At 45.4% G+C, this 23,985-nt stretch overlaps 1 protein-coding gene across 1 annotated transcript in view; it reads right to left on the bottom strand.

Annotated features, from left to right (window-relative positions):
- LOC115168410 (protein bicaudal D homolog 2) overlaps positions 1-23,985 on the bottom strand; it is an 88,380-nt gene that overhangs the window by 10,691 nt on the left and 53,704 nt on the right. Inside the window, exons 3-9 of the mRNA XM_029723655.1 lie at positions 15,665-15,817; positions 14,179-14,393; positions 13,795-14,041; positions 10,882-11,139; positions 10,283-10,486; positions 9,586-10,110; positions 8,438-8,589 (exon numbers count right to left, since the gene is read on the bottom strand). Coding sequence (XP_029579515.1) covers positions 8,438-8,589; positions 9,586-10,110; positions 10,283-10,486; positions 10,882-11,139; positions 13,795-14,041; positions 14,179-14,393; positions 15,665-15,817 — 1,754 coding nt within the window. The remainder of the gene's footprint in view (positions 1-8,437; positions 8,590-9,585; positions 10,111-10,282; positions 10,487-10,881; positions 11,140-13,794; positions 14,042-14,178; positions 14,394-15,664; positions 15,818-23,985) is intronic.

Here is a 23,985-nt window from a genome sequence, read left to right as displayed (position 1 = left end):
CCCACAAATGGGGAGCCAGGCCCAGCCAATCAGAATGAGTTTTTCCCCACAAAAGGGCTTTATTACAGACAGAAATACTCCTGAGTTTCATCAGCTGTCCAGGTGGCTGGTCTCAGACGATCCTGCAGGTGAAGAAGCTGGATGTGGAGGACCTGGGCTGGCGTAGTTACACGTGGTCTGCGGTTGTGAGTCCGGTTGGATGTACTCCCAAATTCTCAAAAATGACATTGGAGGCAGCTTATTGTAGAGAAATGAACATTAAATCCTCCGGCAACAGCTCTGGTGGACATTCCTGCAGTCAGCATGCGAATTGTGCACTCCCTCAAAACTAGATACATATGTGGCATTGTAAATCTGCACATTTTAGAGTGGCCTTTTATTGTCACCAGTACAAGGTGCAGCTGTGTAATAATCATGCTGTTTAATCAGCTTCTTGATATGCCACACCTGTCAGGTGGATGATAATACATCCACCTGACAGGTGTGGCATATCAAGAAGCTGATTAAACAGCATGATTATTGGCAAAGGAGAAAGGCTCACTAACAGGGATGTAAACAAATTTGTGCACAACATTTCAGAGAAATGTGCTTTTTGTATGTAAGGAAAATATTGGGGATCTTTCATTTCAGGTCATGAAACATGGGACCAACACTTTACATGTAGCTAATTAAAATGCCTTTATTTGTATGGCATGTTCAGTGGAAACAAAGATCAAAAATTCTGACACGTTTCGGCGACGCGTTTCGGCTGCATGGCCTTCGTCAGGAAGTACCCCCTTATGAAGGCCATGCAGCAAAACATGCCATACAAATAAAGGCATTTTAATTCATTATATGAAGAGTGCCTTGGTCCTCCTTTTTTTGATGATCAATTTGTCCTTTTTACCAAAGAGCCCCTTCTGTCCACCAAAACCTACTATTGTGTACCTTAGTACCTTCTGTCTACCAGAACCTACTATTGTGTACCTTAGTACCTTCTGTCTACCAAAACCTACTATTGTGTACCTTAGTACCTTCTGTCTACCAAAACCTACTATTGTGTACCTTAGTACCTTCTGTCTACCAGAACCTACTATTGTGTACCTTAGCACCTTCTGTCTACCAAAACCTACTATTGTGTACCTTAGTACCTTCTGTCTACCAAAACCTACTATTGTGTACCTTAGCACCTTCTGTCTACCAGAACCTACTATTGTGTACCTTAGCACCTTCTGTCTACCAAAACCTACTATTGTGTACCTTAGTATCTTAACATCGCTTGCCTTCCTCCTTTTTTCTACACTTTACATGTAGCGTTTATATTTTTGTTAAGTATAGAATGAGAGTGTGTGCTTGTATAGTGTGTGCTTGTACAGTACAAACAAACAAAAAAAATTATGAAATGTATGTATTCACTACTGTGGAAAAGAGCGTCTGCTAAATGACTAAAATGTAAAATGTAAAATGTATGATTTAACTGCAGGTGCTGGTCTGATCATTAGTCTTGCCTTGTGTGTGTATAGCGCTGAGGGCTGCTGAGAGCAGGCATGTCTAGACATGTCTTAGGAATGTAAGAGCCAGGGTCTTACTGTAAACTGATACCACAGCTGGAGTAAAGCCTGCGCGCACACACACACACATTGGGAGCTTGCATTATACAAAAGGGTCTCACAAAGACTTGCACATTTGTTCACTCTAACCCCCTCACTCTGTTCACTCTAACCCCCTCACTCTGTTCACTCTAACCCCCTCACTCTGTTCACTCTAACCCCCTCACTCTGTTCACTCTAACCCCCTCACTCTGTTCACTCTAACCCCCTCACTCTGTTCACTCTAACCCCATCACTCTGTTCACTCTAACCCCCTCACTCTGTTCACTCTAACCCCCTCACTCTGTTCACTCTAACCCCATCACTCTGTTCACTCTAACCCCCTCACTCTGTTCACTCTAACCCCCTCACTCTGTTCACTCTAACCCCCTCACTCTGTTCACTCTAACCCCATCACTCTGTTCACTCTAACCCCATCACTCTGTTCACTCTAACCCCCTCACTATGTTCACTCTAACCCCCTCACTATGTTCACTCTAACCCCCTCACTCTGTTCACTCTAACCCCATCACTCTGTTCACTCTAACCCCATCACTCTGTTCACTCTAACTCCATCACTCTGTTCACTCTAACCCCCTCACTCTGTTCACTCTAACCCCCTCACTCTGTTCACTCTAACTCCATCACTCTGTTCACTCTAACTCCATCACTCTGCGGCCACACACTCTCATTTCCATGAGAAAGACTGAAATGAAGTCCCTGTAGAGAAGCTAAAATGAGAGATCCCTCCATCCCTCTAGGATGTGTTGCTGTGAAGATGGAGGACTGATGAGGGGATGGAGGGAAGGAACAGGGGTCAGTCATGGCCATCTGCCTCTTAAAGTTTCTCAAAGAGGCCTCCACCCCTTCTCCTCCTGCCTCACCATCATTCTATAGGGCCAAATTAGCAGGCCCCAGACAGTATAGTGACTGAACACCACCACCAATACCCAGGCTGAATACAAAGGCTGAACACAGCCCTGAACACCACCACCAATACCCAGGCTGAACACAGCCCTGAACACCACCACCAATACCCAGGCTGAACACAGCCCTGAACACCACCACCAATACCCAGGCTGAACACAGCCCTGAACACCACCACCAATACCCAGGCTGAACACAGCCCTGAACACCACCGCCAATACCCAGGCTTAACACAGCCCTGAACACCACCACCAATACCCAGGCTGAACACAGCCCTGAACACCACCACCAATACCCAGGCTGAACACAGCCCTGAACACCACCACCAATACCCAGGCTGAACACAGCCCTGAACACCACCACCAATACCCAGGCTGAACACAGCCCTGAACACCACCACCAATACCCAGGCTGAACACAGCCCTGAACACCACCACCAATACCCAGGCTTAACACAGCCCTGAACACCACCACCAATACCCAGGCTGAACACAGCCCTGAACACCACCACCAATACCCAGGCTGAACACAGCCCTGAACACCACCACCAATACCCAGGCTTAACACAGCCCTGAACACCACCACCAATACCCAGGCTAAACACAGCCCTGAACACCACCACCAATACCCAGGCTGAACACAGCCCTGAACACCACCACCAATACCCAGACTGAACACAGCCCTGAACACCACCACCAATACCCAGACTGAACACAGCCCTGAACACCACCGCCAATACCCAGGCTGAACACAGCCCTGAACACCACCGCCAATACCCAGGCTGAACACAGCCCTGAACACCACCGCCAATACCCATTCTGAACACAGCCCTGAACACCACCGCCAATACCCAGGCTGAACACAGCCCTGAACACCACCGCCAATACCCAGGCTTAACACAGCCCTGAACACCACCACCAATACCCAGGCTGAACACAGCCCTGAACACCACCACCAATACCCAGGCTGAACACAGCCCTGAACACCACCGCCAATACCCAGGCTTAACACAGCCCTGAACACCACCACCAATACCCAGGCTGAACACAGCCCTGAACACCACCACCAATACCCAGGCTGAACACAGCCCTGAACACCACCACCAATACCCAGGCTGAACACAGCCCTGAACACCACCACCAATACCCAGGTTGAACACAGCCCTGAACATACTGAGGCCGCGTCCGAAATGGCTCCCTATTCCCTATAGTGCACTATATAGGGAATAACAAAAACTTTACATTAATTCTATCTAAGGCAAATAGCAATCACCATACAAGGTTAAGACTGAGAGGGAGGCTAAGGGCCAATTTCATGAGTCCCCCAGAGCAGAGCTGAGCTATGTTATGTCTGGTTTAGTTATGTTGTGTTATCAGCATCTTCAGTCTCTTACAACAGCATAGGAGGACAAGGATGGAGACCAGGGAAATAAACATTTAACATGCCCCTCTCTGGTGCTGCCCTTTTCCTCTGTCATACAGTATCTAACACCCTCCTTCTGCTACTAATAGCCACTTCCTCTTAACGACCACTAGGTTCGAAACCCCTGATTGTTCAGTGCCAGCACAGAGGTAGAGGCGAAGCGAGAGGGTCCACGTCAAAATACAGTGATAAGCAGACCGATAAGTAGACCGCCTGCCTTCCTGCCTTTGGGACAACGACTCCCATTGTTAGAATGGAGACAAGACCATCTCGTCATTACATACAGTATCTCTGGTGCTAGCTATTCTAAGCACAATGTCAGTTATTTTCTAAATGGCTGCCTCTGAGGTGCTCAGTGAGAGCTGAATTCCTCTCATGTCTTCAGAGGGGTGGTTTAACACCTGTATCATCAGCCAATCTCGCCCTGCATTGCACCAAATCGTCATGACAACAGAAACTAATATTTACAGAGGAAGACAGTTTTCTTCACCATGCTAATCGATTAGCTACTGCAGTTATATAGAGTTTCTCAATAACACCAGCTAATGGACTGGTAGTGAAGATATAGCAGTACCCTACTTTAAAGATGAGGGGTGCTGACTACACACTCTCTGTGGATGGTGCAGCCCTCCTCTCCTCTCTCCTCTACTTTCAGCACAGCGTGACATGAGCTTTGCTGTAAGCTGGGGAGTCTTAAAGACAGAGAGAGACTGCCTCAGAGTCGCCATCTGGTCCAGGGAGGTTTGCAGGAGAAGGGAGATCACAGCAAAAAAAGTACCAAATGAATGTGCAGTACATGAATATACTGTACTCATGTGTAGCGATACTCATAGTCACACCAATCCACCCAAAAACATAGAACCCCCACCCCAAAAACACACCACACACACACACACACACACACACACACACACACACACACACACACACACACACACACACACACACACACACACACACACACACTCCTTTAGGAGGAAGACTACTGTACGGTGAGACTACGTTGAGTCCACGTTGAGACTGTAGTGCAGTACAGTGTATCTGAGGTAGTAATCCAGTCTAGACTGAGGTAGGGATTAGAAGGGAAACCCTTTGACCTGCTTCTTATGGGAATCAGCAGACTTAGCCAGCAAGGGGTTTTAACGTAGCCCCTTCATCTGATACACTTGGTCAAGGGGTTTTAACGTAGCCCCTTCATCTGATACACTTGGTCAAGGGGTTTTAACGTAGCCCCTTCATCTGATACACTTGGTCAAGGGGTTTTAACATAGCCCCTTCATCTGATACACTTGGTCAAGGGGTTTTAACATAGCCCCTTCATCTGATACACTTGGTCAAGGGGTTTTAACATAGCCCCTTCATCTGATACACTTGGTCAAGGGGTTTTAACATAGCCCCTTCATCTGATACACTTGGTCAAGGGGTTTTAACATAGCCCCTTCATCTGATACACTTGGTCAAGGGGTTTTAACATAGCCCCTTCATCTGATACACTTGGTCAAGGGGTTTTAACATAGCCCCTTCATCTGATACACTTGGTCAAGGGGTTTTAACATAGCCCCTTCATCTGATACACTTGGTCAAGGGGTTTTAACATAGCCCCTTCATCTGATACACTTGGTCAAGGGGTTTTAACGTAGCCCCTTCATCTGATACACTTGGTCAAGGGGTTTTAACATAGCCCCTTCATCTGATACACTTGGTCAAGGGGTTTTAACATAGCCCCTTCATCTGATACACTTGGTCAAGGGGTTTTAACATAGCCCCTTCATCTGATACACTTGGTCAAGGGGTTTTAACATAGCCCCTTCATCTGATACACTTGGTCAAGGGGTTTTAACATAGCCCCTTCATCTGATACACTTGGTCAAGGGGTTTTAACGTAGACCCTTCATCTGATACACTTGGTCAAGGGGTTTTAACATAGCCCCTTCATCTGATACACTTGGTCAAGGGGTTTTAACATAGCCCCTTCATCTGATACACTTGGTCAAGGGGTTTTAACATAGCCCCTTCATCTGATACACTTGGTCAAGGGGTTTTAACATAGCCCCTTCATCTGATACACTTGGTCAAGGGGTTTTAACATAGCCCCTTCATCTGATACACTTGGTCAAGGGGTTTTAACATAGCCCCTTCATCTGATACACTTGGTCAAGGGGTTTTAACGTAGACCCTTCATCTGATACACTTGGTCAAGGGGTTTTAACATAGCCCCTTCATCTGATACACTTGGTCAAGGGGTTTTAACATAGCCCCTTCATCTGATACACTTGGTCAAGGGGTTTTAACATAGCCCCTTCATCTGATACACTTGGTCAAGGGGTTTTAACATAGCCCCTTCATCTGATACACTTGGTCAAGGGGTTTTAACGTAGCCCCTTCATCTGATACACTTGGTCAAGGGGTTTTAACGTAGCCCCTTCATCTGATACACTTGGTCAAGGGGTTTTAACATAGCCCCTTCATCTGATACACTTGGTCAAGGGGTTTTAACGTAGCCCCTTCATCTGATACACTTGGTCAAGGGGTTTTAACATAGCCCCTTCATCTGATACACTTGGTCAAGGGGTTTTAACATAGCCCCTTCATCTGATACACTTGGTCAAGGGGTTTTAACGTAGCCCCTTCATCTGATACACTTGGTCAAGGGGTTTTAACGTAGACCCTTCATCTGATACACTTGGTCAAGGGGTTTTAACATAGCCCCTTCATCTGATACACTTGGTCAAGGGGTTTTAACATAGCCCCTTCATCTGATACACTTGGTCAAGGGGTTTTAACGTAGCCCCTTCATCTGATACACTTGGTCAAGGGGTTTTAACATAGCCCCTTCATCTGATACACTTGGTCAAGGGGTTTTAACATAGCCCCTTCATCTGATACACTTGGTCAAGGGGTTTTAACGTAGCCCCTTCATCTGATACACTTGGTCAAGGGGTTTTAACGTAGCCCCTTCATCTGATACACTTGGTCAAAAACACTGCTTCTCCGTCATAGCATTATTATCATACAGATTAGAGATGTGTCCATTTTATGGCCATCCTCCACTGGCCCAGATGCACAGAGAAAAACAACACTCCTATTAAACCTGTGTGATATTAAAAGTATGTTATGGACACATCGTTACCATATGGTAAATATGGCGTGTGCTGTTAAACAGAGATTGACCTTGTTGTGAGTGTGGTGTTAGGACGGTGTCTCTGTGGTGTTAGGACGGTGTCTCTGTGGTGTTAGGACGGTGTCTCTGTGGTGTTAGGACGGTGTCTCTGTGGTGTTAGGACGGTGTCTCTGTGGTGTTAGGACGGTGTCTCTGTGGTGTTAGGACGGTGTCTCTGTGGTGTTAGGACGGTGTCTCTGTGGTGTTACTGGTAGGTTAACATATTAAAAGTGTCCAGATGGACACCGGGACTTATAGGTGTTTTGGACAATCAATCTTTCCATTTAATCTCATGGCAACAGGTTTTTAAAGCATGAACATGCTAAATACACGATATGTACACTACCGTTCAAAAGTTTGGGGTCACTGAGAATTTTCCTTGTTTTTGAAAGAAAAGCAAAAAAAAAATTGTCCATTGAAATACATAACATTTATCAGAAATACAGTGTAGACATTGTTAATGTTGTAAATTACTATTGTAGCTGGAAACGACACATTTTTATGGAATATCTACATAGGCGTACAGAGGCCCATTATCAGCAACCATCACTCCTGTGTTCCAATGGCGCGTTGTGCTAGCTATTCCAAGTTTATCATTTTAAAAAGGCTAATTTATCATTAGAAAACCCTTTTGCAATTATGTTAGCACAGCTGAAAACTGTTGTTCTGATTAAAGAAGCAATAAAACTGTCCTTCTTTAGACTAGTTGAGTATCTGGAGCATCAGCATTTGTGGGTTCGATTACAGGCTCAAAATGGCCAGAAACAAATTACTTTCTTCTGGAACTCGTCAGTCTATTCTTGTTAGAGCCAGTTTGCGCTGTTCTGTGAAGGGAGTAGTACACAGCGTTGTATGAGATGTTCAGTTTCTTGGCAATGTCTCACATGGAATAGCCTTCATTTCTCAGAACAAGAATAGACTGACTATTTTCAGAAGAATGTTCTTTGTTTCTGGCCATTTTGAGTCTTGTAGTGTGGCAAACATAAAGAATACATAAAGTCTCAAGCCTGATCTCATGTGGACAGATGAATCTGTTACCGTTGTATATAGAGAGAGCATATGTAAATGTCTGTTCTTGGACCATCGTTGACTACTCTCTTACTGTGTGGCCAAGGAGCGAGATAACTTGTTTTTAACATACGTTTTAAACTAGGAGTGTGATAGTGTGTTCCTAATGTGTTTTAAACAGGAAGTGTGATAGTGTGTTCCTAATGTGTTTTAAACAGGAAGTGTGATAGTGTGTTCCTAATGTGTTTTAAACAGGAAGTGTGATAGTGTGTTCCTAATGTGTTTTAAACAGGTGTGATAGTGTGTTCCTAATGTGTTTTAAACAGGAAGTGTGATAGCGCATTCCTCTTACCGTGTGGCAAACATGGCCCTGAGCGAGGAGAAGGTGGCGGCATCCTCCTTCAGCGCCTTGAGTTCGTTCCTCAGCTTCATCATGGTCTCCGTCACCATGGCCTTCTCGTTCTCATACTTACTCTTCAGGTTGGCCAGTGCCACCTCAGCCGTCTGCAGGGGGGACACAACACAACAACGGGTCAGACCAACTGCAATCGGCCATTTTGAGTCTTGTTCCTGCAGATTTATGTCATTGTAGTCCGTTTTAGTGCTGTGACCTCTGAAGGTTTACTTGCACAGCAGTTCATTGGGGAGCTGGCTGGATTTAAAGACTACAGGTGTGTCTTTAAAAGACAGGCTTTCATCTGAGAGTCTTTCCACACGTTCAGGAGCTGAGGAACACACACCATCTTCAAAGAGCTGACACCAGCTCCAGACTTCTTCTTTTGTGTTGAAAATCCCAAATTATTTGCATAGTCAACTTACACACAGCTCTGACACACACACTTACCCCACCAGGCAAAGACCACCAGGGGTCTTTTCATAGTCCCGAAATTCAAGAAAAGTACAGTATTATATAGAGCCCTTATTGCATGGAACTTCTTCCACCTCATATTGCTCAAATAAACAGCAAACCTGGTTTCAAAAACAGGTAAAGCAACACCTCGCGGCACAACGCCTCTCCCCTATTTGACCTAGATAGTTTGTGTGCATGCACTGATATGTAGGCTACGTGTGCCTTTTTAAAAATGTATGTCGTTCTGCCCTTGAGCTGTTCTTGTCTAATGATGTTCTGTATTATGTCATTCTGTATTATGTTTCATATTTTGTGTGGACCCCAGGAAGAGTAGCTGCTGCTTTTGCAACAGATAATGGGGATCCTAATAAAATACCAGATACCAACAACTGGACACACACAGACTGGGGCTCTGGGCTGGCAGGGTGTGTCTGCTTTAGAGAGCATTCATCTTTTCCTAACTATCACATTTTTTACACACTCACAGCCACCAGCTGTATCTACATGGTGTTTTGTTATGACTCTTAGCTGCAGTGCATTTGCTGTGACAGCTGAACACGCTTCAGACAGCCACCTCCCTGCCTCAGTCTCCTGACTTTGATTATTAGGGGAGGGGAGGGAGATACAAACAGAGAGATTCAGTATCTGACCTGTTTGTTGGCTTTGAGCACGGTCCTCAGGGTGGCGATCTGCTCCCTCTTGGTGCTGAGGAGGGACTTGAGTTTAAGGATCTCCCCCATGCAGGCCTCCTTGTCCTTATCAGCCACTGTGCCGAGCTCCAGAGAGGCCATCCTCTGACGGGACAGCTCTGTGGTGCGGTCCACCGCCAGTTGGAGGTGCTTGATCTGATCCCGGATGATGGCCACCAGGTTGTACACGTTCATTGGCTCCCGGGGCGAGGGGGGAGAGGAGACAGGGGACGGGGCGCTGTCGGCAGCTTCGGGGACGGGGAACAGGCCCTTAGTGAGCAGTATGGGGGAGCGGCGGCCGCGACCCTCAGGACTGGTGCGCCCGCCCTTGCCCTGCTTGTAGAAGTCGAGCATGACGCGGTTGGGAGTCTGGTTGTTGCACATGCACACGTGGTTGTAGAGTGTGGCCAGCTCCTCGCTGAAGGTGACCAGCTCGTCCTGCGCCACGCTCAGGCTGCCCTGGGACTCGCCCGCCACGTCACTCACCTTTACAGATAGAAAGTGAGACACTTTATCAATTAATAAACCAGTCATTAGTGAGAAATCTGGTTTGCAAGTATGAGAAAAAAATATATACACAATTCATACACAGAGAAAAGTAAAAAAAATAACTACAGATTTCACCAATATAACACAAAAATAAAAATATGTTTCTCACCTTGCGCAGCTCCTTCTCCAGCCTGGCCTTCTCCTCTCTCTCCACGTGGCTGGTCTTCTCCAGAGAGGCCAGCTTCTCTCCAAGGGCTGTGACATGAGACTCCAGATGGCCTCGCTCCTCCTCGTAGTGTGACTGACAGGACTGGTACTCTGCCTTCAGGGTTTTCAGCTCCTCCTTTAGCTCACCTGCCTCCGACACCGCAACCTGAGCTCATCAGAGGCAGAGTTTCAGGAATAGCTTCAATATCTGTGTGTGTGTGTGTGTGTGTGTGTGTGTGTGTGTGTGTGTGTGTGTGTGTGTGTGTGTGTGTGTGTGTGTGTGTGTGTGTGTGTTTTTACTATCTTTGTGGGGACCAAAATTCTTCACAATGATAGTAAAACAAGGAAAATTCATTTTGCCAGTCCCCACAAGGAAAAGGGCTATTTTAGGTTTAGGAGTTAAGGTTTAGGAGTTAAGGTTAGGGTTAGGTTAAGGTTTAGGGAAAATAGGATTTTGAATGGGAATCAATTGTTTGGTCCCCACAAGGATAGTAAAACAAACGTGTGTGTGTGTGTTTGTGTGTGCATAGAGTATATATGTGTGTATACATGTTCAATTACCTTGTACTTGCACTCCAGAATCTCAGGTCCGTTGATGTCCACCTCGTAGTAGTCCCCGTCCTCGTTGCTGTCGCGCTCCTTCTCATTGTCCAGGGCTGACTGGCGCTCCTTGCTGGCCTGTAGCCTCCGGATGGCGTTGAGGTTCTCGGTGAGACGGCTGACCTTGTCCTGGTGCTCCTCCAGGGCCCCGTGGGCCTGCTCCAACTGCTTCTGGGAGTCCTGCAGCGTGGACACCAGAGACACCTTCTCACGCTCCATCTAGACGGGGGAGACAGAAAATAAGACAGATTTATTAAGTTGGGAAGGTAAGTGTCTGGACAGAAAAGTGACAGACAATTGATAAACATTAGAATTCAGACATAATTATGCAGACATAATCTTCCCATTTCCTTGTGTTGCTCTATCCCTCTCTGTCTCAGAATACCTAATGCAAATTAAAGTCCTGAAGGATGATGGTGGCTGTTTTTCAATATAACAGATAATATCTCTGGTGGTTTGAAGGACTCATTAAGGACACTACAGTATGTAACCAAAGACAGTGTGTCTCTGTGCCAATTCAGAGCCTGTGTGACCTTGGAGAAGTCTGGAATGGGTTCAACTCTGTGTTGGCAGAGGGACCAGAGCTGGGTCCATTGACACACACAAGCACTCATACAGAGTAGTGCAGGCCTCAGAGGCACCCAGCTATTTTCAGGGGCTGATGGTGTGTCAATAATAGATGAGTATCACTGTTCATCTTACTCTGTTATTCAGCTGGGATGAATGTGCCTCGATGACAGGACTCAAAAGGAGGAAATGGTTTAATAAATATCTGTCTAGAATATTTAGACATGAACAGTCAGGAAAGGATCCTTTAGCTCTCAGCATACTGTATTTTTAAGGAAAGTATATACAAACTTAATTTACAGCTTAATTTACAGAATACAGCTTTCCATACCCCGCCCCCCCTTACCACACCCCGCCCTCAATCTGTTCCCCTCCCTAATTCTTGTTGATGACCTTGACAAGCATCTTGGTAATGCCAAGCTTGAGGAGTGTCTTAATCAAATTATTTCCTCAGAGTAGATGTTTGGCATATTAAAGATGCCTGCTGCTTACAGCTAGGACTCATCTTCCACCCTCTAATGTAGATGGACGTGACCTAAATGTGTAAAAGGCATATGGGCAGCTGGGCCTACTATGTAAAAGGGCAACTGGTTCGCATGAGTGGGTATCATACTCCCACGGCAGCCATTTTGGATCTGATTGCACAGTGGGAGTATTGATTCTGCTGTAAATGAGGAGCAGGGTGACCTGCTGCGAGCGGATGTCTGGGATTGATTAATCAGTCTGTGATCAATAGAATGAGGAGAGAGAGAATGGCATCAGAGCAGTTGAATTATTGAGTAGAGGTTTGGGTTTCCCTGTTGCAATTCCGGCCAGAGGAGGAGATCCAAAGGGCTGGTTGACACTATGTTGGCTTAATGCTGAACACTAAGGCCTGCTGCTGCCTCAGAAATTCAGTATCAAAGGACCGGATTCGGGTTAAATGCCATGGTACTCATACCAAGGCAATGCTATGGTGACCTAGAAGCAACCTGGTGACAACCTCATTGTGATGTGTTGGGGGGGGACTTGAGTCTTTTCACCCACAGGTATCCAACCAGTATACACTGATAGCCATGGAGACAGCTGTGGTGTTCTGATGTTCTGACAGATGGCAGATCCACCGGTGGTGGCGCCTCATGTGTGTGGCCTCCACGGGGTTGGGGGGGGGGCATGCAGCCACTGAACACTTGTCTGACTGACTGACCGAGTCGACCGACCGACTTCACATTCCAACAAGAGGCTTGGCTTCCAGAGTTGTCAAGGAAATCGTTCTGATTCCAATGGATGGTACTGTATGTAGGCTCTAAGAGCTGATGAGGCTATACAGAGATCATTACAGGCTGAGATAGAAAAGCTCTCATCAGTATTTGCTATGTGTAAACCTAAAGTATTGGAGTTCTATGATGTTTTATTGCTTTTGATTCTATGCTGTAATTGACTTTGATCTCCCTTTGGCTTGTCTGAACCAATGACACTTAATCAATAAGTGATAGATTGAGCCTTTTCAACAGCTCTACTATTGAATAAATATCCTTCTGGACCCTTGCGGGGGAAGATTGATGTACAGCGTTCGGGTGGGCCTTCGCTTCAGCAAACAGGAAAGGAGGGGTGCTCAACAACGTTGACATAAAACATGAGAAGGGCTTACAAAGAAAAACTTTTAAAAGGACTTCTTCATGGCAGAAAGCAGTTGGAGCACTCAACATAAAAGGCAGATCATTTTTCTAGCTCACACTAATCCCTTGTACAGGATGAGAACAGAATGAGAACAGGTGACTAACGTCTTCCTCAGAGTGACCTGACCTTTGCACTTAGCTCCTATTTGACCACTAGGCTATAAATAGGAACTAACTGCATTGGTCAGGTCACTCTGATGTACACCGTTATTGGATCTCAGAAGAGAATATTGATAGGATCGCCATAACTAATTTACATGTATGTTAGTGTGTGTAGACTGGGCCTTCAAATACACTGGGAAAGTGTATATTAAGTGAGTCTACACACAGTGTGCAGTCAATAGTCCATTCTTCTATTCCCCACTCCCAACAAACATTTGAATTACGAGGGTGACTGAGGGTACTGGGCACTACGAAATTAACAAATTACGACATTCCCGTAGGCTTTGAAGATATCAAAGTTTGTTTTGAATATTTTAATACCAATGTGTAATTCAAACCTTGACGTCATTCATATCATACACAGTGTAACAGATTCAGTGAATGAATGAAAAGCTATGGTTACAGCTGTACCAGCTGGATATTCCTGACTGTTATCCCTCTCATGCACAGTCACACACAGACATACTCAAATTCACTCTCTACGTACCTGCAGCAGCTGCTGTTTGAGTTTCTGGATCTCAGAGATGTTGAGTTCACTCAGCAGGTCGTCTACCAGGCTGGGGACGGGGCGGAACAGGTCACCCTTATTGGGCGTGGACGCACGGTTGTCCTCAGCGATGGCGTTGGCGAGCTTGCTGAAGCCGTTCTCGTAACCATGGAGAGCCTCATCGTTGTTGGGTTCCGTGGCTGCGTCATCGCTGAACTTGAGCCCATCCAGAGAAATGCTGAGGGGGCTGGGAAGAGGGAGAGGACCAGAACATGATAACATGAATTTCACAGTTATTCTCATAATGCTTTTTATTATATTGTACAGGGTTTTGATGGATGAGGTGTTACAGATGGAATTGGTGCCTCTAATTGTTTTGTATACCTGTGGTACATAGAGTCTCCTATGCTCATGTAGTGGGAGAGCTCTTTCCTCAGGGCGGCCTTCTGCTCGCACTCAGTCTTGATGGTCTCCAGGGCTTCCCCTAGCTGTCGCTCAGCGATCTCCTTCAGGCGGATTGCATCCTCCAATTGGCTGTTCAGGAACTGGGTGTCTTCCTCCAGACGACGAATCTCGTGCTTCAGACCCTCAAACTCCACCTGTAGGGGCGGGACAGACAGGTAGGTGTTAATAAAAGCATAAAGGTGGGCTTATATAGGGGAAATGGAAATAGGATACCATACTGGTTTAATCAACTCGTTTTGTCACCATAAAAAGAGGGCTTTTTAAAAGTGCAAAATTGGCTTTTCATTTAAATAGGATTTGGTACTGTAATCTTACATTTGCCAATTAAAACTATGGCCTACAGCCTTCTGTTTTAAAATCATGCCTTTAAATTTAACAAACATAATCCCTGGATACACGGAATGTGAAGTGTTAGCCGTTCCCACATAAAAAAAAAACTATTTCGAAAAGGAAATCCCCCTATTTGTAAATTCTATTATATTTTGTGTCTGGTTTTACTCTTGCCATTGGTGTGAATTAAACTCAAGAGTATTTGCTTTGCAACACCACATCTCTCTCCGTCTCTGTGGCCTACGGAGAGGGAAAACTGTCTAGAAGTGGGGATTACCAGAAACAATATATTAAACTGTGTCACATTCAGACACGCTCCTTCTCTCTCCGGGTGCAAATAGGCCTCCACATAAAAGCTTATCTCTTTATTAAATCTGAGCGTGGTTTCTATAATCTGAATTAAATCAGTGTATTCCAGGTCGATGTGAGCAGCAGACACTGGAGAGTGCAGACAGACAGAGGTCTATGGTGTGTATACATGGACAACTGTGAGTCGCACATAGACTGGGGTGTGTGGTAGACAGTAGTGCAAAGCCTAGGTTCAGAGAGCCTGGGTTAACTAGGCCTCAAGAGCAGGTTGAGCTATACGCAGTGAGGAGGGGTTCATAATGGAGTGTGAGTGGAGGAGTAGCCTACAGAAGCAAGAGAGTGCATGTAAAGCAGTGGAGGCTGCTGAGGGGAGGATGGCGCATAATGATGTCTGGAACGGAGTGCATGGAATGGCATTAGACACATGGAAACCATGTGTTTAATGGATTTGATAACATTCCACCTATTCCGCGCCAGCCATTACCACAAGCCCATCCTCCCCAATGAAGGTGCCACCAACCTCCTGTGTTGTAAAGATCAAATCCAATTTTATTTGTCACATGCGCTGAATACAAAAGTGAAATGCTTGATGGGTTGATGTCATCTCATTTCCCTTCCCCCATCCCATCTAGCCCCAACTCAAACCCTCTGTTGAGCAATGAGACCCGTTTCTTCAGGATGATGTTCCCTTACCTATTCTCCTTACTGTCCCACATCCCCCCCCCCCCAGCCGCCCTCTCCCCGGTGTAGTGGTGTTGCTCTTCACCTGGGTCTGTTTGAGCCCAGAAACCTGTTTCTGCAGGGAGATGTTCTCCTCCTCCAGCTCTGTGTAGTCCTGCAGCAGACGTGCCTCCCGGAACTTATACTCCTTGATGTCATCACGCAGACGGGTCCGCTGCAGCTCCACCACTTGGATGTTCTGTAGGGGTGAACGACAGGGACAGAGGGAGAAGAGGAGGGAGGGAGAGAAAGGGATAAAAAATTTGAATAAGGCTGTAACGTAACAAAATGTGGAAAAAGTCAAGGGGTCTGAATAGTTTCCGAAGGCACTGTATGTTAGACTTGAGTACAGTAGCCTACATGTATTGACACATAAAGATGTCAGAACAGCTCGATGTAGTACAGATGCTAGCATGTGTTATCAATACATGACAGATTAACATGCTTCCTGTAATACAGATACAGCATCTCCCACCTTGCAGGGAGCATGGCCTTGTCTGCATTAATCATTTGAAGGCAAGAATGTAACGAGGGAAGAGAGGAGAGAGAGAACTCAGAGATAACTCCCTGTTCCCCTCCTCCGATGACAGACTGACAGGCTCAAAGCCAACAGGATCAGATACTGTAAGCCCTGCAGAGCAGCCAGCCTGGGTCCTCACGTTCTCTCTCTGTCCCCCTGTCTGTCCTCCTTCATACCCCTTCCTTCCCCTCCGTTGGCCTCGAATACCTCCCCTACCACCCCTTAAATCTTCCCCTGTCGTCCCCCATCACTACCCATTCCAGCCAGTCGCCCCTTAGCTTACAAATGCAGGAAACATAAGTCTGAAGGTTAGGCTACATAAAAGCTCTGCAGTAAGGAGATACTCAGTAAAGGCGTGTGTGTGGTGCTTGCTCTGAATGTATATGGGTGTGACTTTGAGAGCGAGCATGTGCAACCTGTTTTCTGCAGTTATCAGTGTATGAATCCATTAACTTTGAGAGTGAGTTCAGCCATGCAGTGGGGTCTCTTTGATTATGCGTGCATGTGTGTAGCGTGACACACAACCTCTAATCCTTTCAGGTGACCAAGTTGAGGTGAAAAAGGAGTGTCCCTCAACACACACGTCCCTCCAGTCACAAATCAGAGTGGTCACTATCTTTAAGAACAGGTGCTGAGTGAGTGAGTGTGTGTGAGTGCGTGAAAAGAGTTTGAAATGTATTCTATTCTACGAAAACATCCCAGTAATTTGACTCATCAGTTTAACCAATTTAATCAATTTAACCAATTGAATCAACCAATTTGTCTTTATTACTCTCCATTACCCATTTAATAGGACTTACTATGCAATTACCATCTTAGCTTGCAGATACCATTATATCTGTAGAAAAATGTGTTTCCACCGTTAGCATGTTTTCAGAGCGATGCTAAATCCCCGTTGAAGGAAGTACATGCTCCTCATTTTCTCTGTGTAATAATGAATCACTAAGCGCATCGCCCGATTGATGTTGATTGTTGGATGAAGACTAATAAATATTCATGAGGCTGTGTGCATGTATAATGAGCGTGGGTATAGTCTATCCTGCCTGTGTGAAAATCCTGGTATTGGTGCATTGATGAATAATGCATGATCTACCATACAGATCACACCAATCACGATAATACAACACTTTAATTACACCTCGGAATCTCCAGCTGGGAAGGCAGGAAGGAATTGATACAATCGCAATACAACTACAGTGGCTAAACCATTACCTACAGTCTCTAGACTTTACAGTACACTTAAATGTCTGTGTATTTCCCTGCTCTGGTGTACATTCCTCTAACAGTCTTTCAGTACTTAAAAACACACTTGAATGGTAGGCTACATTTAAATATCCAGGTTAAGGCTGCACAGTAAGTGAAGGGTTAGGCTGACTGAAATATACTGAGTGTAATGAGAAAAGTTGGAATGTAGAAGGATCTCTTGCCTGCTTATCTGTAAAATGTAAATGACATGACGTCTGTGCTGAAGTCAAGACCTAAGCCCCATCCATACGAGACATTCTGACTCATTTAGTTGGACCCTATCAACAACACTCAGAAGTGTAATTCCTTCACCTATAGACTATATTTAGCAGTGACACCACTGACAATTCTCAGAAAGCTACAATTAACAGAGCACAGCTGCTGGACTGAGGGTTTCTGGACGCAGGGTCAAAATAAGACAATCTCAATGACACTGACCTACTTCTGAACTTAAGAGCATGTTCAATGGAGAGAGTTCCAGAGTAGAGACTTAAAAGAGTAGTTAACTATTTTACAATATGATGTTAGATGGTTCCTCAACCTGATAGTAGTCTATGGGCCAGGAGAAATTGTAATCCATGGTTCGGTTTTCTTTAAACAGCCACTACAAACTTCAGCTAACTTTAACCACCGCTAGCTAAAAATCCATGGTAATGGATTTTATGTCCAAATCACCTTGAAGCAACATCAAACCAAATATGGAGTTTATTTGAGTTGATTTCAGGTGATTTTGGTCATGCCCCCATCACTTCCATATATTTTTAGCTAGCGGTGGCTAAAGTTAGCTGAAGATTGTAGTGACTGTTTAAAGAAAACCGAACTATGGATTACAATTTATCCTGGCCCATAGACTACTATCAAGGTGAGGAACCATCTAACATCATATTGTAAAATAGTGAACTACTTAAGTCCAGGAGCATGCTAAATCTATGTTAGTGCAATCTACAGTGTAGGTCTGTTTCACTTTTCTCTACAGTCATTTGTCATGTTCAGGATAGACAAAGATAGCCAGGTGGTCCAGTCTAAGTAATATGGAACGGTCTCTTCCAGTCCAGGGTCAGTTGCCTCAGCTGGAGGGTCAGTGCTGTCTAGCCTTAATGAATACAGACCACCACACAAACTGATTAAGAGGCTCCTCAAACTGATTAGGATGCAAACAAGGCCTTCCACCCTGCTGTCCGTAAGAGCCCACTCTGCTCCCGCCATCACTGACCATGCAGAGGTCCTCGGGGACTGTGTGAAGGGGTGTCTGCAATTCTGCCGGACAGAAAAGGTGAGCCGTAGTTACATAGCGGGGGTTATGGTGGCTGAGTGTGTGGCTGCCATAAAACGTGAATAACATTTACTCAGGCGAATGACAGAGCCCTCCCCTGGGGGTTTCTGGTTTTGTTGACATTTGACGTCCCACATTAAGGACCCTGTCAATGGGAGGTCTCTGATTAGCATACAGAGATGTGTGGTTTATGAAGACTCCCTGCCTGCTGTCACTATAGGCACACACCAACTGCCCCACTCAGACACACACACACTCAAACCCACCTGACTGGGCAGTGTGTGTGTGTTAGGATAATACTTAAGAGCAATAATGTTAATGTGTGCAAACTGTGCACAAGTACAAGCATAGCTGTAGTGTTAAATGAAGCCTAATGTGCAGTATGTGTGTATATCTCTGTGTCCTCTGGTAAGTCCTTGACTGTGGTCTAATCCTCTCTCTGTATGGGATGCAGTGGGTGCTGCTGTAAAGGAAATGAAAGCACTGGCTCAGTAGATTCTACAGGTCAGAGCTCCCTCCTCTGAGCTGATTCAGTCATACTGGAACTCTACTTCACTTTCACATCTATAGCTCCAATTTCACAACTAAAACCGCCTTTGACGGCATACTGAGTCTTAACCGGCTCATGTCACAACAAAGCTTTGAGTTAGTGCCTAAAGTGTTTGAGCTTTTCACAATCACCGCTATTGAAAATAGCTCAATAACTCGGTTAGTCACTATGCTAGAGGTTACAGCTTATTAATACCGCTGTAGATTAGGTGGGTTTTGAAACTGTGGTTAAACTCTGGCTTGGTCTTAATACTGGGATATCTGGTGTGTTTCCATGAAAATCCCACATTTACTACCTTTTCCCATTTCCCTTCCCTGAAAAGAAGGTACATGATTCCCAGAACGAAGCGGGATTACTGATATGATAGCACTGTCTGACTCACAATAATGTGATTTGTACCGCATACAAGGTAATGTATTGCATTCTTCCAACCCAACACTAAGACGGACACTAAAATGGACAGTTCATTACCTCAGTCAAATTACTATGTAGCTTAAATTTGTGTGTATTTGTATTTATTTTGCAATAAAGATGATGATGCTACAATAATACAAACTCACAATAGCCTAATGATATACACATGATTTAAATAGCAGGACAATGTAAAGTCCAATATCCCTCTGAAGAGTATGGATTTGACTGTTTGAGACGGTTTGAATAATAAGCAACCTATTGTTGGAAGTCAATAGACCAACATAGCTACTGTAGTAGGTCAAAGCTGTGTACTGGAAAACCTTGGTAGAGCATGGGTGATGTTCGCATTGCTTTGCTCACGTGAATTTCCTTTCTTTTTCGGATTCAGACCAATGCCTGCTTCTCACTTAAAACATATTTATTTTTTACACCGGAAGGTGATTATGTAACATTATTATACAGCATTATGATACAGCATAACACAGCAATACAGTAAAGTAAAGTAAAAATACACAATGACAAATGTCAATAGAAATAATGTAGTTATTAGTATTTCATTTATATTAACAGCTGATTTTCCAGAGGGAAGCGAAAAACCAGAAACTAATTTAAGCTAATATGGAGCAAGCTGCAAAACATTTCCCTGATCTCTTCTAACAAGAAAATCACGCAAGCTCCGGGAAAATAAACAAATAATCAACATGTAGCCTATCCATGAACTATTTACATACATTACTGACTGTTACATTAGGTGCTCGGTATTCTGCAACAACAGAGGGCTGTGCTACATACTTCTCCCCCTGACATCCTTGTCATGCACCTTGGTGGAAACAACTTCGGATACACCAAGCGGACACAGACGAGCTGATTTAGAGGTGGTCATCCAAATGTTTCCCGGGATAATGGTTGTCTTCTCTGATATCGCGCAGCCGAGGAGCTAGATGTTCCAGTGGGACCAGAAGATAAACAAGTGCATAGAGAGGGCCCGGGGCTCTGTCAATCTGCTGGTATATACGCGTTTCAGGGAACACAATCCGCCACCCTGCCATTAAACAGTGGAGTGGAGCGGGGTGGAGTGTATCTGACAGATGAGGGTAATGATGCATTCCTTGAGAGTTGGGAGTTGGTCTCTCCAGTCTCCACTGTTCTCTTCTCCGTAGAGCAAGACGTGCAAAGTAATACACACATCACAATCCCTGTTCATTGCCACTCAACGATGCACTTTGAAGAGCCATCTAATAATTGAAAATAAGTACACACCGTGCGTGTGTGCCCCAGTGTGTGTGTGTGTGTGTGTGTGTGTGTGTATGTGTGTGTGTGTGTGTGTGTGTGTGTGTGTGTGTGTGTGTGTGTGTGTGTGTGTGTGTGTGTGTTGTGACTGGTATGGGCGGGGGAGTCCAAACTATACACGACAGAGAATGGTCAAAACGTATCCTCCGAGAGGCGAAATCAGGACCTTTAGATCCCAGGGCGGTGACGTCAACCATTATGGTACAAACCCTGTCATAAACAAAGTATCTTGACACTCTATGTGCTGCTGTGCGGTTTGTTGCTAACCCTACTTTGCTACCTACCAACTTTAAGGTTTTTACTTTTTAATTACCCTTTTATATTTTTTCCCCTCACTCAACTTTTTTCATTCAACTTTTTCACCCCGGACGTGGTTCGTCAGGTCCTCCACAAGCCAAAGCTAAGTAGTAACATTAACATGATGCCTTCTAAGTGCAGTCGCTCGACTCATAATATACAGGAGAACGATCGCCTTACGGCGAGGATAGCCGTGCTGCAAGCCCAGCTTCAGACGCAATTGTTAGGCAAGGGTCATTTAAGATGAAACAGCGTCTGTGCCACCAGTAAGTACAGATAGTAGTATAAACCCCCTCACACGGTCTCCGCAGCCAGACAATTTTATCATGGCTTCTGGAGGGAAATGCTGTAGGAATGCTCAACCGGTGTCGCTTATTCAGCCGACAGAAACTTTCAACCGGTTCTCCCCATTAAGCGAGTCGGAGGCCGAGACTTCTCTGGTCTCTACTCCTCCCGTTACGGGGTCTGAGATGCCGAAGCCTCCCACCATTAGCTCAGACAAATTGAAAACCCTAGTCATTGGCGACTCCATTACCAGCAGTATTAGACTTAAAACGAATCATCCAGCGATCATACACTGTTACCAGGGGGCAGGGCTACCGACGTTAAGGCTAATCTGAAGATGGTGCTATCTAAGGCTAAAACTGGCGAGTGTAGGTTCCGTTCTAGGACCACTATTGTTTTCACTATATATTTTACCTCTTGGGGATGTCATTCGAAAACATAATGTTAAATTTCACTGCTATGCGGACGACACACAGCTGTACATTTCAATGAAACATGGTGAAGCCCCAAAATTGCCCTCGCTAGAAGCCTGTGTTTCAGACATAAGGAAGTGGATGGCTGCAAATTTTCTACTTTTAAACTCGGACAAAACAGAGATGCTTGTCCTAGGTCCCAAGAAACAAAGAGATCTTCTGCTGAATCTGACAATTAATCTGGATGGTTGTACAGTCGTCTCAAATAAAACTGTGAAGGACCTCGGCGTTACTCTGGACCCTGATCTCTCTTTTGAAGAACATATCAAGACTGCTTCAAGGACAGCTTTTTTCCATCTACGTAACATTGCAAAAATCAGAAACTTTCTGTCCAAAAATGACGCAGAAAAATGAATCCATGCTTTTGTTACTTCTAGGCTCGACTACTGCAATGCTCTACTTTCCGGCTACCCGGATAAAGCACTAAACAAACTTCAGTTAGTGCTAAATACGGCTGCTAGAATCCTGACTAGAACCAAAAAATTTGATCATATTACTCCAGTGCTAGCCTCCCTACACTGGCTTCCTGTTAAGGCAAGGGCTGATTTCAAGGTTTTACTGCTAACCTACAAAGCATTACATGGGCTTGCTCCTACCTATCTTTCCGATTTGGTCCTGCCGTACATACCTACACGTACGCTACGGTCACAAGACGCAGGCCTCCTAATTGTCCCTAGAATTTCTAAGCAAACGGCTGGAGGTAGGGCTTTCTCCTATAGAGCTCCATTTTTATGGAATGGTCTGCCTACCCATGTGAGAGACGCAGACTCAGTCTCAACCTTTAAGTCTTTACTGAAGACTTATCTCTTCAGTAGGTCCTATGATCAAGTATAGTCTGGCCCAGGAGTGTGAAGGTGAACGGAAAGGCTGGAGCAACGAACCGCCCTTGCTGTCTCTGCCTTGTCGGTTCCCCTCTTCCCACTGGGATTCTCTGCCTCTAACCCTTTTACAGGGGCTGAGTCACTGACTTACTGGTGTTCTTCCATGCCGTCCATGGGAGGGGTGTGTCACTTGAGTAGGTTGAGCCACTGACGTGGTCTTCCTGTCTGGGTTGGCGCCCCCCCCTTGGGTTGTGCCGTGGCGGAGATCTTTGTGGGCTATACTCGGCCTTGTCTTCGGACGGTAAGTTGGTGGTTGTAGATATCCCTCTAGTGGTGTGGGGGCTGTGCTTTGGCAAAGTGGGTGGGGTTATATCCTGCCTGTTTGGCCCTGTCCGGGGGTATCATCGGATGGGGCCACAGTGTCTTCTGATCCCTCCTGTCTCAGCCTCCAGTATTTATGCTGCAGTAGTTTATGTGTCGGGGGGCTAGGGTCAGTCTGTTACATCTGGAGTATTCTCTTGTCTTATCCGGTGTCCTGTGTGAATGTAAATATGCTCTCTCTAATTCTCTCTTTCTCTCTTTCTTTCTTTCTCTCGGAGGACCTGAGCCCTAGGACCATGCCTCAGGACTACCTGGCATGATGACTCCTTGCTGTCCCCAGTCCACCTGGCCATGCTGCTGCTCCAGTTTCAACTGTTCTGCCTGCGGCTATGGAACCCTGACCTGTTCACCGGACGTGCTTGTTGCACCCTCGACAATTACTATGATTATTATTATTTGACCATGCTGGTCATTTACGAACATTTGAACATCTTGACCATGTTCTGTTATAATATCCACCCGGCACAGCCAGAAGAGGACTGGCCACCCCTCATAGCCTGGTTCCTCTAGGTTTCTTCCTAGGTTTTTGGCCTTTCTCAGGAGTTTTTCCTAGGGAGTTTTTCCCAGCCACCGTGCTTCTTTCACATGCATTGCTTGCTGTTTGGGGTTTTAGGCTGGGTTTCTGTACAGCACTTTGAGATTTCAGCTGATGTACGAAGGGCTATATAAATACATTTGATTTGATTTGATTTGATTTATAGGGATACTGTTATCCACGTCCGCACCAACGATGTTAGGATGAAACAGTCAGAGGTCACCAAGTGCAACATAGCTTCAGCGTGTAAATCAGCTAGAAAGATGTGTCAGCATCGAGTAAT

The sequence above is a fragment of the Salmo trutta genome, chromosome 30 (genome assembly GCF_901001165.1).
Source record: "Salmo trutta chromosome 30, fSalTru1.1, whole genome shotgun sequence".
Classification (NCBI taxonomy): Eukaryota; Metazoa; Chordata; class Actinopteri; order Salmoniformes; family Salmonidae; genus Salmo; species Salmo trutta.
The sequence above is the reverse complement of the archived record's forward strand: the minus strand, read 5'-3'. Positions and strand labels throughout refer to the sequence as shown.